The 12,338-nt window shown below is 36.9% G+C and overlaps 1 protein-coding gene across 3 annotated transcripts in view; it reads left to right on the forward strand.

Moving 5' to 3' along the window:
- The window catches only part of LOC126816613 (gamma-butyrobetaine dioxygenase), a 52,981-nt gene extending 41,497 nt beyond the window's left edge, over positions 1 to 11,484 (forward strand). For all 3 annotated transcript variants that reach the window (XM_050543303.2, XM_050543306.2, XM_050543309.2), the window contains exons 6-15: positions 513 to 571; positions 1,824 to 1,899; positions 3,291 to 3,335; positions 3,445 to 3,569; positions 4,942 to 5,094; positions 6,578 to 6,638; positions 7,421 to 7,474; positions 8,227 to 8,295; positions 8,615 to 8,719; positions 10,002 to 11,484. In XM_050543303.2, the coding sequence (XP_050399260.2) occupies positions 513 to 571; positions 1,824 to 1,899; positions 3,291 to 3,335; positions 3,445 to 3,569; positions 4,942 to 5,094; positions 6,578 to 6,638; positions 7,421 to 7,474; positions 8,227 to 8,295; positions 8,615 to 8,719; positions 10,002 to 10,109 (855 nt within the window). In that variant the 3' untranslated portion in view covers positions 10,110 to 11,484. The remainder of the gene's footprint in view (positions 1 to 512; positions 572 to 1,823; positions 1,900 to 3,290; positions 3,336 to 3,444; positions 3,570 to 4,941; positions 5,095 to 6,577; positions 6,639 to 7,420; positions 7,475 to 8,226; positions 8,296 to 8,614; positions 8,720 to 10,001) is intronic.
- The last annotated feature ends 854 nt before the right edge of the window (positions 11,485 to 12,338 follow it).

A 12,338-nucleotide genomic window follows, 5' to 3' on the forward strand; every position in this document is an offset into this window, starting at 1 on the left:
GTAATTTCCAGGTTCACTCGAAAAATTGGGTTTGGCGACCGGACTACATCAAACTTTCTCGTTAATACTCTGCCTGTATTTAAGCATTTTTCACTTTTAATTTTTGTTTGTTTTCATTACTATGTTTTTATTTCAGTAGCTTTGATTTCATTTTCTGACTTTCAGTTTGTCGTATTTCGAACTTTGACCTTTGACCTTGTCAAGAATTAGAGTGAAGGTCAGCTTCGAGAGGTTAATGCTTTTGTTGGTTTAACATTATATTATCAACTGGAACTATATATTTTCTGTAACCATAGAAACCTCCAAATTTAAAATAGCTTACCAAATTAATAAAACATAAAATCCCTGTCCACTTTCGTCTCCATTTTAATACACATTTCTTTCCATAATAATGTTTTGTATCCCAATATTTTTGATATTCTATTTTAAAATGAGTATAATGGCTGGGTTGGTTATAGACGACATATATTAATAAAATACTAATCCTGTATTTTTGGTTGTTTGTTTTTTAGACTAAGATCCCTGAAATTGACTATAAAGAAGTGATGGAATCACAGGTCGGATTATATCAGTAAGTAATTCGAGAATTATTACAAACTATTACAATCTAAGGTAATTCCAGATTCTTATAAATCATTCAACTGATTCAATGACCCAGTTTAGACTCCTCGACCTCCTCTATATACTGATTCAGTTTAGACTCCTCCTCTATATGCCAATTCAGTTTAGACTTCTCCTCTATATGCCAATTCAGTTTAGACTTCTCCTCTATATGCCAATTCAGTTTAGACTTCTCCTCTATATGCCAATTCAGTTTAGACTTCTCCTCTATATGCCAATTCAGTTTAGACTCCTCCTCTATATGCCAATTCAGTTTAGACTTCTCCTCTATATGCCGATTCAGTTTAGACTCCTCCTCTATATGCCGATTCAGTTTAGACTCCTCCTCTATATGCCGATTCAGTTTAGACTCCTCCTCTATATGCTGATTCAGTTTAGACTCCTCCTCTATATGCTAATACACTTTAGACTCCTCGTTTATATGCTGCCTAGAGGTCCCATTCGAGATGTTGATACAGAATTAACACCCCTGCTATATGTTGATTCAGTTTAGATGTCTTTTCGATGTGCTAATACAGTTTTTACACCCCTGTTGATACGTTGATACGTTTTAGACTTATATTCTATACACTGATACCGTTTTGACACATCTGCTATATACTGATACGGTTTAGAACCAACCTCTATATGCTGATACGTTTGGGCCCCCTTTATGATATCTCCCCTCTGTGCTGATACAGTTCAGATCTGAGGTGATTATTTGCTATATGTGATTCTACCGGTGATCTCAACCGTCGCTCATTCATCTGATTAAAACACAGATCCTATTTCGTTTCGTTTTTTATAGTTCAAAATATCGTTTTACTTGTCTTTACTCCCCTTGGATCTGGGAGAATTGTTATATAACCCGCTTTCTGGATGATGTGAGGGATTAGCCAATGAAATTCTCTGTAAAGGCCAGGTTTTGGCGTGATGTACATAGAACTATGGGTAACCCACTAGAAACCTCAACACTGATTGGTTAATCGAATATCTGACGTCATAGGTCAAAAGCCGATCGTATGACCTCTGACGCAACCTTCCACTACAACCAGTCAAATTTTCATGTAATAGAAACCATTGAAAATAAAAAAAAAACGAAAGGAAATATAGATCTGTATTTTGATCAGATTAGCTTCTCGTGTATCCCGGGTTTAATTACAATCCGTGATTTGAGAAGCCAAACTCTTTTATAACACCAATGTAACATTTGTTATTTTCAGATGGTTAAGTATTCTGGGTGATCGAGGATTATGTATGATTAGAAATGTTCCAACAGAACTAGATCAATTGCTGAAGGTAGTTATCTTGTTTTGGTTCGCTTATATTGTTACTGATGCTTCGACATATTCCTTCTCCCCACCCCTTCTCTAATTGGCTTATATTGTTACTAATATACTCTCCTTCCTACACTTTCAAATTAGCTTATATGTTTTGTTTCATTTCTCCCCACCCGACCTTGCGTTTCTTATTTTGCCGTCGATTTCCTATTCTCCAGTTTCTACTTTTCTAATGGAGATCTTATAAATTGTGTAAAAAACACTGCTGGATTAATTGCGTTAAAACACGCACGTACCAGTACAACGAAATTGGCAAATTAGTTTAGTGGTATGACTATGCGAGAGTGAGTGGATGTGGTAAGGGTGTGAGAGAGTGAGTAGATGTATGTAGATGTGGTAAGGGTGTGAGAGAGTGAATAGGTGTATGTAGATGTGGTAAGGGCGTGAGAGAGTGAGTAGATGTATGTAGATGTGGTAAGGGTCCGAGAGAGTGAGTAGATGTATGTAGATGTGGTAAGGGTGTGAGAGAGTGAGTAGATGTATGTAGATGTGGTAAGGGTGTGAGAGAGTGAGTAGATGTATGTAGATGTGGTAAGGGTGCCAGCGAGTGAATAGATGTATGTAGATGTGGTAAGGGCGTGAGAGAGTGAGTAGATGTATGTAGATGTGGTAAGGGTCCGAGAGAGTGAGTAGATGTATGTAGATGTGGTAAGGGTGTGAGAGAGTGAGTAGATGTATGTAGATGTGGTAAGGGTGTGAGAGAGTGAGTAGATGTATGTAGATGTGGTAAGGGTGTGATAGAGTGAGTAGATGTATGTAGATGTGGTAAGGGTGTGAGAGAGTGAGTAGATGTATGTAGATGTGGTAAGGGTGTGATAGAGTGAGTAAATGTATGTAGATGTGGTAAGGGCGTGAGATAGTGAGTAGATGTATGTAGATGTGGTAAGGGTACGAGAGAGTGAGTAGATGTATGTAGATGTGGTAAGGGTGTGAGAGAGTGAGTAGATGTATGTAGATGTGGTAAGGGTGTGAGAGGGTGAGTAGATGTATGTAGATGTGGAAAGGGTGTGAGAGAGTGAGTAGATGTATGTAGATGTGGTAAGGGTGTGATATAGTGAGTAGATGTATGTAGATGTGGTAAGGGTGTGATAGAGTGAGTAGATGTATGTAGATGTGGTAAGGGTGGGATAGAGTGAGTAGATGTATGTAGATGTGGTAAGGGTACGAGAGAGTGAGTAGATGTCTGTCTATGTGGTGAGGGTACGAGAGAGTGTTTAGATGTGGTGAGGGTGTGTATGGGAGTGTGTAGATAGCAGTGGATGTGGTACGGTCACGCGAAAGTGTTTGTTTGTTCAATACTGCAGCATGTGGAATATGATTGAATATTTTAATATTACATTTTTATTTCAGGTAGCAAGACGAGTGGCCTTACCACAACATACCATATATGGAGATGTAAGATTATTATATTTTTTCTGTAAACTTAACATCTGGTCTTTCTGTTTTAAAATGCTATATAGTCTTTAATAATTTGACGACCACCACCTTCTTTTGTCATTTGCAGACGTTTGATGTAATAGATGTGCCAAATGCTAGTAATGCCGCTTATAGACCGATAGTCTTAGAATTACATATGGATCAACCAACGTATGAATCACCACCAGGAATACAGTTGCTTCACTGTATAAGGTAGGAAGTACTTCATTGTTTATAGAGCATTATTGTCTATGGTAAATACGATTTATTGTACAAGGTAGAGACGATTCGTAGAATGTGTTAAATATAATTCATTGTATAAGGTAGAGGCGATTCGTTGTCACTTGTCAAAGCAGGGACTATTCATTTCCAAGGTAGGGACAATTCATTGTATAAGGTAGGGATAATTCATTGTATAAAACAGGGACAGTTCATTGTATAGGTAGGGGCAATTCATTGTATAAGGTGGGACGGTCATTATATAGGTAGGGGCAATTCATTGTATAAGGTAGGGACGGTCCATTGTATAAGGTAGGGACAATTTAATTCATTGTATAATGCAGAGACGATTTTCATTGATTGTAAATCACGAAATGCGGTATACAAAGAATTTCATTATTTCGAATCGAAATTTAAAGGTGTGCATCTCACAGCTTCCCAATCAAGCATAATTTCAAAATGCAAACGCTCCCCAAATCATAAATAAAGGATACACACACGTATCTCACTTTTATTTTCAACCATACCGAAACAAGCACGTGATTAACACCTGGCACTGGCCCTTTAATTCTTTTTTAATTGACGTACTTTTGGGATTTGAGACCAGGGCTTTCAAAAAGAATTACCGCGAGTCCTAATTTTAGACTTTTCGATTATATATGGATATATATGGGTGGCAGAATGGTAAACGCGTGCGCATTAGATCATGAGGCCTGTCATTGAGTCAAGTGGCGTGGTTTCGATTCCCCTCTTCTTGTACGTGACAAGCAATAGGGTCGCCTCTCCAACCTCGTGGGTTTTCTCAGGGTACTCCAGGTTCCTCCCACTGTTAACGACCCTTACGCAAAAGCGACTTATTAAAATAAAACGGAACCATATGTTAGTCTAGCAATGATCTAGTTTGTGTCGAGTAATGTTAAACCCCATTTCATCCTCTCATCCTATATAGATACATATATTATAGAGAGAGAGAGAGAGAGAGAGAGAGAGAGAGAGAGAGATGGGGTTTAACGTCCACTCGACACAAACTAGGTCATTTCGGGACTAACATATGGTTTAATTTTATTTCAATAATTTGCTTGCGCGTAGGGGTCTTTAGCAGTGGGAGGAAACCGGAGAACCCGGAGAAAACCCACGAGGTTGGACAAGCGACCCTACTCCTTGTCACGTACAACTGGGGATTCGAAAGCACGTCAGTTGACTCAATGACAGGCCGTATGATACAGCACGCACGTGCTAACCATTCGGCCACCCAACACCCCATATATATTATAGATTTGATGATAAGATTATTGGTGTGTTCGTCTTACTCATTGAGCCACCGCGGTTATCCAACCTGTATGTTATATGGATATATATATTATAGATTTGATGATAAAATTATTGGTGGAGACAGTGTATTCGCTGATATTCATCATATTGTAGACGTATTCAGGCAAGAACATCCAGACGAATTTAAAACATTATGTCGGGTGCCTGTGACGTACGAAACTCACGGCTATGGAGATGCTGCAGGAAGGTTTGTTCAATAATTGAATGTTTTACATAATGATGCATTATGTAAGAGCTCAATTAGATAATCGCAGCTCTTTTTTCTGGCTTAAAATATGGCATGAATCATTATTAACACAGAATATCTTCCAACACTCAACAAGTTTATGTTTGGTAATTAAATCATTTTATCCGAGCGTATAAAATATATGAACTTTTATGGTTTTCCCTTTCTCTTGCGCTGGCAGTTGATCACCAAAATACTGTTCATCATTTGAAATAGTAGGTTGCCATGAATCATATTGTAATGAGCAACTTGATGCAAGACGAAAAACCGAGGTCGCGTGTATACATTGGAATGCACGTAAAAGATCCCTTGGCAGTTGGAATTCGATATGTGAGTAGGCGATAGTGCCGCTGCCCGGGCAAAATTTCCCTCATAGCACACTGTATGGCGTATGCCCGTCTTCATTAGCCCAGCATAGGAGCAGAACAGTAGGACGTTAAATCCCATTTCATTTCATTTCATTTTCCAATACTCGAACCTAACCCTAACCCTAACCCTAATATGTATGCAAAGGAAAATACCAAAATAATTAGCTATTCATTTGTAAAATAGTTAAAACATGTAACATCCAAAACTAATATGTAGCATTGGCCTTCACCACGGCCACTGATTCTTTACTTCACGTTGAGGTTCTAAATGGTCTTAGACTGGGACTAAGAAACTAGTCCCACGGACTAGCCAGAGTGCCTAACTGCAGATAATGATAAATGTTGCCATCTTTAAAACGCTACTGGATCTATTATTGTATACCCCCGATAACCAAAATATAGCAATTTGATTGGTTAAATGCTAAGAGTTGGCAAATTATAAAGGATTTGAATATATCCGGAATATTCATTAGAACTATAACCGGGAACGGAATCAACCATAACAAAGCCTTTTAGGTCAGGCTGTTATTTTATTCATGTCATATCACCCTTCTATATGGCATCAATCCCCAATTGTGTTACACATTAACACGAATTAATGGTACAAGATCAGGTGAATAGTATGTTTCTGTTTCATTAATATAAGTTCACCGAATATTAATGATTAACAAATTACCACAGTCTTGATTTTATTCCAGGGAACTCCCTGTCCTAGTTTGTGTCGGGTGGACGTTAAACCCCATTTTCTCTCTCTCTCTCTCGCTCGCTCTCCCTCTCTCTCTCTCTCTCTCTAATTATATTCTTGATTTTATTCCAGGGAACTTCCTGTCCTAGTTTGTGTCGAGTGGACGTTAAACCTCATTTTCTCTCTCTCTCTCTCTCTCTCTCTCTCTCGCTCTCCCCCCTCTCTCTCTCTCTCTAATTATATTCTTGATTTTATTACAGGGAACTTCCTGTCCTAGTTTGTGTCGAGTGGACGTTAAACCCCATTTTCTCTCTCTCTCTCTCTCTCTCTCTCTCTCTCTCTCTCTCTCTCTCTCTCTCTCTCTCTAATTCTATTCTTGATTTTATTACAGGGAACTTCCTGTCCATTTACAGATTAGACGACCCATTATACATGTCAATAATTATGGACATGTGAGTTTTATTATAATCTGATTAAAACACAGATCCTATTTCGTTTTACTTGTCTTCACTACACTAGGATCTGAAAGACTTGTTATATAACCCGCGTTCTGGTTGATGTGAGGGATTAGCCAATGAAAGGGTCTGTTACGGCGAGATCTTGGTGTGCGGTGCCATAACTGTGGGTGAACCACTAGAAACGTCAACGTGACCGTCTATTACAACTTGTCAGATCGTCATGTAGTGTAGGCTATCGGAAGTATAAAAAATGTAAATATAGATCTGTATTTTAATCAGATTGGTTTTATTATATCAAAATTTGAATAAAAAAACCTTTTGGGGTGGGTAGGGGCGGATCTTCAGTTTAATAAGATTTGAAAATTTATTACCCAATTAAGTTCGGTGACTTCATTATGGACTTTTATTAAAGGCCTAAATGGAAATTCCTGGCATTTTAATTGTTCTAATTGGTCGTAACGTGGTGTCGAATGAGTATAAATAAAATAAAACCAAGTACGGACACTCCAAACCATTAGACAAAATTCTAAAAAAGGGTATAGGCAAAATGTTGTAATCAGCAAATGGACTGTTTACCGTGTACAAAATACACGACAAACAGTGGTAACTTTCATTGGGTAAATCGCTACCAACGGATACCGTGGTGTCTCAGTATGTAAGAGGCTGCCTCGCTAACAAGAAGGTTTCGATCTCAATCCCTGTGTTAACCTGGGAGGTTTATATGAATGATCAAATTGACCAAAGTTCAAATAATTTTCATTTCGTCTGTTTATTAGGTTGTTGCCATTGCTTACCACGAAAACGTCAATGGTCCTCTACAAGTTGATGAGGTATGTTTATTTAGAACACAAATACATATTTATTTCTGAATATCAACTAAGCCATATTATTTATATTACATCCTGTCGTTTATGTTAGAATATTGGTTGAGGTTCATAGGCCACACGATGGCCAGGATTACTAGTGTGTTATTAAGGTTCATAGGCCACACGATGGTCATGAATACTAATGTGTTATTGAGATTCATAGGCCACACGATGGCCAGGATTACTAGTGTGTTATTGAGGTTCATAGGCCACACGATGGTCATGAATACTAGTGTGTTATTGTGGTTCATAGGCCACACGATGGTCATGAATACTAATGTGTTATTGAGATTCATAGGCCACACGATGGTCATGAATACTAGTGTGTTATTGATGTTCATAGGCCACACGATGGTCATGAATACTAGTGTGTTATTGAGATTCATAGGCCACTCGATGGCCAAAAATACTAGTGTGTTATTAGGGCTCATAGACCACACGACGGCCAGGATTATTTATGACAAGCAGAAGGGCTAAATATCAAACAACCATCTTACAATTCAATCCATCCCAGAATTCCCCCTAGGATCAACGCCTTTTTATTAATAAAGGGGAGTAACTCATTTTATTACAAAGAACTGAAGAATGTGTCAGACCATCATTGCTTAATACTATGAATAAGTTAATATGAATAAGAGTAAACCTTATAACACGAACTGTCGTGTGATGAATAGTCCTAACACGAGACGTTATCATTGTTTTTATTTGACTTCCAGCAAGACGTCGAACCATTTTATAAAGCTTTTCAGATGCTGGTTCAAGCTGTTCGTACATGGCCTTATAAGGTAAAACTCGCCAATTTAATATTTATTTATTTAAGAATATAAACTATATTTTTTATATATTATTTTTATCTTTTGCTGGAGAAATATGTTTAATGATCTCATACGCGGCTCAATCTTTTCTCGCCATAACTTAGAAACATTCTTGCCGATTTTAACAATTCCCGTTCTTCTGTTATGATTCTTGACCCCATAACACCTGACTGGAAGTGACGATAAATATGAAAGCTTATTATTATTATTATCATCATCATCATTATTCTTCTTATTAATTATCATTATTATTATTTTTAATTATAATTATTATTATTATTTATTATAGTACAGAGTACGTCTTCAGCCTGGGGACATGATAACCTTCCAGAATAGACGAGCGGTGCACGGTAGAGCTGCATACGTTTCTAATGGTGGACAACGTCACCTTCATGTAATTATCTTTATTCAATTTAAAGGGGAGGAGGGGGTAACGCATGCGTGTTAGATCACGAGGTTTGTCATTGAATCAAGTGGCGTCGTTTTGTTTCTCCGCTTGTACATAACAAGGCGTAGAGTCGCCTTCTCCGATCTCTTTGGTTTCCTTAAACTGCTAACGATCCATAGGCGCTAGCGAATTATTGTGTGTAATTATTTTGCGGGACAATTGCAAAACAAAGATCGATCTTTCCTCGGCATTATAAAACAGAATATTATTATCTCGGGGTGTAATGTACTGTTTCCAATCATCCATTCTGAACATAGCATAGTTATTATGACCACGCGCTCAAAATGAATTAAAAACCTTCATATATTGTTTATGTTACAGGGAACGTCTATTATATAGAGCTTGTTTATATTACTGGGAACCTATATTATATAGAGATTGTTTATATATTACTGGGAACCTATATTATATAGAGCTTGTTTATATATTACTGGGAACCTATATTATATAGAGATTGTTTATATATTACTGGGAACCTATATTATATAGAGATTGTTTATTTATTACTGGGAACCTATATTATATAGAGATTTTTTATTTATTACTGGGAACCTATATTATATAGAGATTGTATATATTACTGGGAACCTATATTATATAGAGATTGTTTATATATTACTGGGAACCTATATTATATAGAGATTGTTTATATTACTGGGAACCTATATTATATAGAGATTGTTTATTTATTACTGGGAACCTATATTATATAGAGATTGTATATATTACTGGGAACCTCTATTAGATAGAGATTGTTTATTTATTACTGGGAACCTATATTATATAGAGATTGTTTATATTACTGGGAACCTATATTATATAGAGATTGTTTATATTACTGGGAACCTCTATTATATAGAGATTGTATATATTACTGGGAACCTATATTATATAGAGATTGTTTATATTACTGGGAACCTATATTATATAGAGATTGTTTATATTTCTGGGAATCCAATATTATATAGAGATTGTATATATTACTGGGAACCTATATTAGATAGATATTACTGGGAACCTATATTAAATAGAGGTTATATTGTTTATATTACTGGGAACTTATATTATATAGAGGTTATATTGTTGTATATTCTTTATATTACTGGGAACCTATATTAGATAGAAGTTATATTGTTTATTAAACAGCGGACCTGTATTAAATAAAGGTTATATTGTTTATATTACAGCGGACCTGTATGAAATAAAGGTTATATTGTTTGTATTACAGGGTACCTATATTAATATTGATGAATTTAGAAGTATGTTGATATATCTACAGAATACAGTCGGTGATGGTTCACTAATCAAAAGGATGGGTTTACTTGATATGTATTAGCTACTGGATAATTGGTCTACAGGGATTAACTGGATAATTGATCTACAAACATAGCAACTGGGCAATTAATCTACAGACTGAGTAACTGAACACGTGATTGACAGACAAAACGATAGAACAATTGATCTACAGGGTGAGCGAAATAATGGGGTTTAGCGTCCACCCGACACAAATGACTATAGGTCTTTTCGGACTAACATATGAGGCGTTTTTGTGAACCGATTAGATTAGACCGATTAGCTATTATACGCATTTGTGAACCAAGTTGATTATGCTAATCGTTACATTTGTGAGACGACTTAACTCAACTGATTAGGCAAATCGACCTAATCGTCCCAGGAGGTGTTTAGGCGAGTTGATTTGACTTTTTCAAAATGGCGGAATGTTCGACGTCGTAAGTAATTTTTAATGCTTATTGTTGTTTTTCTCCATAAAAAATGTTTTTTTAAAACGCATTTGACGTGTTTAATGTTAACTTTATAGTCCACAAGAATGTTAGATCACCTCTAAGCAATTTTATTCATTTACAGTTTTTTCAATATATTCCTCGATCCTAGGTTTTCTCAGGACACTTTTTACATGTTTTGTCACTTCAGTTTTCCAAAAAATACTTGAACTTGTTGGACAAAGGAGATTGTTTCTAACGGCAACAATTTTTCCTTTTTTGGGTAGATAACCTTCATCTGTCTTTAACAAGTCATCAATAATTAGCAGAGACAATTTTTTTTTCTGATCGGTGTCCGTACCAAATCGTAATTATCAAATTTCACATTTGTGGACCATAGCTAATCAAATCGAAATCATACCAAATCGTACTAGCAAATCAAAACCTAATCTAATCGACTCACAAAAACGCCAATGGTTTAACACAGTGGGAGGAAATCGGAGAACCAGGAGAAAACCCACGAGGCTGAACAGGCGACCCTACCCCTTGTCACGTTCAAGCGATAAATCGAAACCATGTCACTTGGCTCAATGGCAGACCTTATGATGCAACGCGCACGCATTAAATACCCCCCCCCCCAAAAAAAAAACCACAACTATAGACATAATCCTGTGTCCCTTGGTTCGCTCTAATGCAAAGTAATGTTAAACTAAAACGGTTAAATGTACCGGAGTATGACGGGTGTGACTTCCATGGATCCCGCACCCATTCTCCCGAACGATTTACCACCTAGCATCCGTACAATAGACACCTTGGCATCTTTTAAAAATTCCTTAACAATTTACTTTTTAAAGAATACTATTCCTCAATTTTTTAACCTTGAAGTATTTTTATAGCTATTCAGTTTTTCTTTGTTTGTTCTATATTTTGTGTTAATTCTGTAAAGTCCGTTTGTGACTAACTGTAAAAAATAAATTATTATTATCATTATTATTTATTTATTTCTTTGAATTTAATCATCCTGTCTCTCGGTGTCAGTATAGTTATTGTTTCGTTTCATTAAATTTTTGGCCGAGAAAGTTCAACCAGATTACCCCTTGACAGTGATGCAGAACGGAGGGCCCGACAAGGAAAGCTGTCTAGTCGTTCGGATGGGACGAAAAGCCGAGGTCCCGTGTACACATTAGCGTGCACGTAAAAGATCCTTTGACAGTTGGAATTCAATATTAGAGTAGGCCATAGTGCCGCTGTTCGGACAAAATTTCCCTCATAGCACACTGTATGGCGTACACCCGTCTTCATTAGCCCAGTTCGGAGCAGAACAGTAGGACGTTAAACCCCATTTCATTTCATTTTTCATTTCTTGTCAGAAATAACTCGCGTACGAGGAGGCATCGGGTTCGCTCCCGTTGATGGCCGAGAAAACATCAACAGGATTTTTCAGTGCGGTTTCCGCTTTTCAGTGGTGCAGGACGCCTGACGATGTCATTGTCTAGTTGTTCGGATGGAACGAAAACCTTTATAGCACACTGTATGACGTAGACCCGTCTTCATTATCCCAGTCGGATTAGAACAGTAGGACGTTATAAAATTCTATTTCATTTTATTTTATTTCCTTGGCAACAGGTTTATGAAATGACAGCTGTCTGGATAAACAAGCGTGTAGACTTGGTTGTCGCGTTGATCATATTTCAGGGCATTCATTATCTGAGTGATATAACCATTGTTTGAAGATAAATGTTCAGACAAGGAAAATATATTATTTAAACACTTTACTCACATGACGTATATATAGACTATTTACATACTGAAATATGATATGTATAGTCTGGAGGCTCAGCGCG

This window comes from Patella vulgata, chromosome 3, assembly GCF_932274485.2.
Source record: "Patella vulgata chromosome 3, xgPatVulg1.2, whole genome shotgun sequence".
In the NCBI taxonomy this organism is placed as follows: Eukaryota; Metazoa; Mollusca; class Gastropoda; family Patellidae; genus Patella; species Patella vulgata.